At 48.1% G+C, this 5,668-nt stretch overlaps 1 protein-coding gene across 1 annotated transcript in view; it reads right to left on the minus strand.

Moving 5' to 3' along the window:
- Window positions 1-5,605, minus strand: part of SLC4A11 (solute carrier family 4, sodium borate transporter, member 11) — a gene marked incomplete at its 5' end in the record, with an annotated part of 66,116 nt that extends 60,511 nt beyond the window's left edge. The window contains one exon of the mRNA XM_009577496.1: window positions 5,453-5,605. Coding sequence (XP_009575791.1) covers window positions 5,453-5,605 — 153 coding nt within the window. The remainder of the gene's footprint in view (window positions 1-5,452) is intronic.
- Window positions 5,606-5,668: the final 63 nt, after the last annotated feature.

Raw genomic sequence — 5,668 nt, forward strand, 5'->3', positions numbered from 1 at the left:
CCCCCCCATGACACAATCAGTGTATCCACTTTCCATTAGGGTATAGGAAGCCTCGGGAGCCCAACATCCCACGCTGACATCAAACTGCTAAAACAGGAGTTATCAGATGGAACGCGTGGGTCAGCATTGTGCCTCGAGACATAAAAAGGACCTTGGTATTAATGTGAGGAAATGTGACTATTGTGTGCAGAATGATACCCATTCAGGCCCAGACCACTTGTCTCTGGACGCTACTCTCTCTGGAATATCCTTGGCGCCAGCATCTAGCATTTCTCTTCGTCCCCTTAAAGAAAAAAGTCATCTCGGCAGGGGCTGGGCCATGAGTTAGAGCACCGTGTTTTGCTCGGAGCAGCAGCAGCGGGCGTGCACGTGCGTGCCTCTGGAGCGGATTACAGGAAACTGTTGATTCTCCGTATCTAGGAATGATCAATTGTCCAGAGGGTGGAACAGGCTTTAATTTCTCATGAAGCGTAAATTGTGTTCCGTTATTTCCCCCACACACCCCAACAAAGCCACATCCTGCTTTCCAATTGGCTTTTCACTACCATCAGGATTTTGCCTTCTTCCCCCCAAAAACAGCTTCAGGCACCTCTCTGCAGCTAAAACCACCAGTATGAGCATCAGCTGTAAGTGGCAATGCTTACTGCAAAAGTTGAGCAGCTACAGCTCCACAAATCCCTGATAAATCATACCCAAACTTAGGAAAAAAATCCTGTGCAAACCCCTCTATTGCAATCTGGGTGAAGGAGGAGGTGAATTGTTTTAAAACCCCAAACTGCAAGAACAAGGTCCAAACAATGAAAATATTTGCCCGGTTGATTTAACAGAGCCACCAAGCAGACAAGAACACTGTGACCAACGCAAGGCTCTGGCCCCGCACACTTCACAGACCCACTGCAACAAGTGAGGCTTGCATTGCCTGTCCACCATCTTTAAGGCTCAGCCTAAAAGAAATTGCTGTATTCATTTGCAAGGATTTATTTCCAAGCGTGCTGCAGATAAAGCAGCAAGTGGTTGAATCCCCTAGTTCAATGTTTCTGCAACAGGCTGAAGGGATGCAGGCACGTACACCTGCAGCCCAGGCTCCAGAAGGATTTATGGAAAAGCCCACATTTAAAATACAAAAAGAGACAATCGAATTCACATCCAGATAGCACTAAGACAGAAGGGTTAATACACTTCTAGCTAGGTGAGAGAATAGGAAAGCAGTTGTAAAGCCATGTGGGAGCCTGCAAGCCACTAGACAGCTAACCCAGTAGCTATGAAATAAGCAGGGCTTGTAGCACACCGGTCTGGAGAGGAAAGAGGTCTCCCCCGCTGCACTCCAAACTCATCCTTTCTGGCACAAATTCCCAGGGAACAGAGCATCAAGCTGGATTTTCCACTTGCAACACGGGAAAGGTAACATCCCTGCTCCTGTGGTGGGGGCTCCCTCTCCGACATCAGGCATGGGTGTCAGGGAAAAGGGACTTCATTTGGGACAGGAATGCAGTACTGACTCCTGCAAAAATACAAGCAGCAGGGCACGGACCTAATGTTTTACTTGTACATATTTATTGTGACTTCAGAACAAGTCTCGGTCTCTAAAAACCATCCTGATCTTCCCCCAGAAATGCAGATCCTAGGTTCAAAAGCATCCAGCTTCAGATAAAGACCCACCTTCGTGTCGGAGCTACTAACATTTGCTGAAAACAGAAGTCTTGCCACCAAAACCTAAGCTGGAAGGATGAGAGGCAGAAGAGAATAAAAAAGCTTTTCATCAGGTACCGCAGGGAAGCAATGAAACACCCAGGAGAAAGGACCCAAGTGTCAGGACTGAGGAGCATTTTAGTGCCTAGGCATATGCACTGATTTGGGCTCAATATTCTATGCAACAGCAGCCAGTATTAATTAAAAATGAGGTAGGCCATACCTTAAACCCCAGATTTCTTCAAGCTATCCTGTTTTATACACATCTGTGCACACAGCCCAACATTTTATGACAATAGTTAATTGATGGAGTTTTATGGGCCATGCTATGTTTTGTTGGCTCAATGTTTAATCCCACACAGCGATCTTTTTAAAACAGATTTATAGTAAAGTGCACGCAATTATGCTCATAGCGAGCTGTACATCCATCATACAGAGCTTAACGGCTCAACAGGATGATGGCAGAGCTGTCACCACATCTGTAATTCCACTCACATTGCCTGCCAGCACCCTGGGGTACCAACTCTTCCCCTCCCCAGATAGGATTTTTGGATCTTTTGGCCCTATGCTAAGGTGGGCAGCAACCTCACAGCAGGTCACCAGAAAAGGTCTCCAGCAGGAGAGAATGTGGACACCACATTCAGCCAGGAGACCAAACTGTGATGACCAGAACATGCACAGAGACTAACAGATATCACAAAGCAGCTCTTCATCTTCTTTCAAGTCACCTTAGGGGTTTTTCCTACCGGAGATTGAGCAAGTGTATTTTATGCAGCAAGTGCATCTGACACTAGGGAGCAAATCAACATAGGCAGCACTGGAGAGCCCTCTTTGCAGAAGACGGCCCATGGTCAGTCCCTCTCTGGCCAAGCAGCAGCTGCCCAAGCCCCGGCAAGTGTTGCAATGGGTTGCACAACACAAGAGGGCAATATCGAGCCCTCTGGTACAAGGATGCCTTTCAGCTCAAAGGTTTCACCCAGCTTGGACAAAGCAAGAAAGTGAGATGGGGATGGAAAGATGTCATTCCCACACTTGCTTTTCCACTGTGTTTAAAGAGCATCAGAGGTTCTTGTAGGATCCTGGTGTGCTAGTTCCCCTGGGGGTTGGAAGTGAGGTGTTTGGGGGCAGATCTTGCACTGCCTGGACAAAACCTGCTTTCCCCCCCACTTTCTTTTCAGCTTGTCTTGCTGGAGACAAGCACTGCAAGTGCTCAGCTCCACAGTTTTGTTTCAGGAACGCAAAGCCTGAATATAAAACAAAACACCCAGTGAGCAGCAGGAAAAAAAAATGAAAAGTGTCCCCTTGCAGAGTTGAACAAGGAGCAGTACACTCCCAGACATACCTCGGCCACAGCATAGTTAAACTTCATTTCTGGAAGGAGTTTAGAAAGCCTGTGAAGAGGGTATTTTTTTCAGCAGTTCAGGCTACTTCGTTAGAAGAGCTTAAGGGGCTCATCTCAGCCACTTTCAACCACCTAAAAGTCAGCTTTCCAGGACGATCAGCTATGCCCTCTGCATCCAGAGACTGATTTAGTATGTATAAAATCAACCCTGGAAGATGCTTCAGCAAAACCACCTCTGAGAAAGAGCTGACAGCCTAGATAGGATTCCTCAACTCAAACACATGGAGTCTATGCCTGATGCTCACAGAGAAGAACCTGGATTTTGGCTACCTGGACTTCTTTGATGCTGTCACGGGGAAAAAAAAATCTCACTTCACACCTGCCCTTACTGAAAGTCTGGACTTTAGTTCTACCTAAAGTCCATTTTTAAAACCTCCATCCTTGCATTTGGAAAGAGGACTCCAGCCTAAGAGAAGTCCATTTCTCCTTAAAAATCCTAAACATCTCAGCTGAAGAAAAAGGATACAACTAATACCACTGTCACAAACATCAGTGCTTGAGGGAAATAAGGAAGCCTTTTTTGTCCTATTTTGAATGGAAGGGAAAACACTTATAAAAAGCCCAGGAGGACACACAAGGAAAGTCAGCTTCTTCAGACACAGAAGAATCCACAGCACTTGCATTCCTCATCCCCGAACAATGCACCCCACGGCATTAAGCCCAGACTTGTCATAGCAGAGTACAGTTCCCCTTAAATCTTTCAATTAAGATGGCATTTGTAAAATTGCAGGCTTGAAAATTGCTAGATATAATTCTGAAGTTAAAGTCACCACTCCGATTCAAAAAGCGGACTTCAAGATAGTCAAGCAGCGATCTGGGCCATGCCTATTCCGCATCATCATTTCCAATAATTGCTCACTATAGATCAATTGGGATTTGCTTGTAATCTAAAAATAACTTTGAGCAAATTTAAAGAACTGTCTGATACCGTGATGCCAATCATAATCCAGAGCCCTCACATTTAATCTCCAAAATAGTCAGTGCCCACACAGGCAGGCTCCAGGCTGCCTCCAGCTGCCGGGACAAAACCCAGGTTGCTGCCATGTCCTAGAGCTGCATTTTTCTAGGCACACAGCATAGAAGCCAGGTTTTGCTAGCCCTCCTCCTTCACCGTTTAGCATATGCATTACAGAGGATGTTAAAATGGCGTGCTAGAGGCAAAAGCAACCTCTGGAGCAATCTAGGCGTTTTATTCCTCGACAGCAAGCATTTTAGGATCCTCACAATTTGTGTTAACTAGGCTGTTTGGAAGTCCCCTCCACCTTGCTCTCCATGTTGGGCAAAGTTTCTAAAGGATGTGTACTCCCTGCGAAGCCAAAGAGCACAGTTTTGGGCAGACATGTCCACCTGCAACACGGCTGCACAGCCACTTCTCCGTTCTCACCCATCTCTCCCGAGGAGCAGCACAGCACCGGTGCCAGCAGAACCAGCCTGATCCAAAGTCCCTCCACCGATCTGTGGAGCGGTCTTCTGCCACTTGCTTTTCAAGCAGCTCTCCTCTGCCCCCTCCCAAAACACTTGGGCCAGCCCTCAAAGCTGACGCCGCAGCTCCCCAAGGGTGGAAGCCCCAGGGGTGCGTTTTGCTGGTAGGTTAACCCCCAGCACCACACGCACCACCGCCAGCAAATGCGATCCTCCTCCCCTGCATGAAGCTGCCTTGTAGCAGGCACAGATCCCACTAAAGCATATTTAGGGGACCTTGACACTTGGGCCCTCACCTGGAGCAGGTAGTTTGTATTTATAAACAGAGCATGACACACAACAGCACTTCCCTGTACTGTAGGCATAGCCACGGGGGCCTGACTTCCATCAGAGGTGTCCAACAGGCTGGGTTTCTCCTCATTTTTGCTATCTGCCTCAACATAGCAGGTATAGGGGTTTCTCACCTCCAGCAAGGAGGATTAAACCCAAAAGGCACATGTCCAACCCCAAAAGTCCCTTCACACTTTCTTCCTTTACCAGCTGCTGTGGAGAGCAGCGACTGACCCAGGCAATCCACGGCTCTGACTCACCTGCAGCATTTCAATTCAAACATGATCAAAAAACTCCAAAAAAACCTTGGGAAGCCCCAGAGCCACATCTGAGTTATCTACATGCACCAAAAATCCCGATTTCTCACTAGAAACAGCTCTCATCCAGTGACCACAGCAGCAAAAGCTACAGCAAGGCCCCAGGCCCCAAACTTGAGGCCTTGCTTTAAAAAAAACAGTAAGGAAAAAGGAGTCAGGATGCTTCATACAGATGGCTGAAGACCTGCTCAGCAGCCAGACTTCTATTGAGTTTTCCAAAACAAACAAACAAATCACTCTAAAGTTTCTCAGCGAGGAACGACCGCGTCTCGTTTTGGGGGGCAGCACTCACCGGTGGCGTTCGGCGGCACCTCCAGGTTGACATTGACGAAGAAACGGATGCTGTCCCCCGAGACGATGGAGGAATTCACTGCATCGAAGAGCTCCTCGCCTCCCGTCTCCTCCTTGGCCTCGCAGCCGTCGTCCGTGTCGCACTTGAGGTACCCTGCCAACGACACGGGGAGGGCGGTTAGCGGGGCTGAGCCGGGGCCCAGCGCCGGCGGGGTGC

This window comes from Fulmarus glacialis, unplaced genomic scaffold, assembly GCF_000690835.1.
Source record: "Fulmarus glacialis isolate BGI_N327 unplaced genomic scaffold, ASM69083v1 scaffold1660, whole genome shotgun sequence".
Classification (NCBI taxonomy): domain Eukaryota; kingdom Metazoa; phylum Chordata; class Aves; order Procellariiformes; family Procellariidae; genus Fulmarus; species Fulmarus glacialis.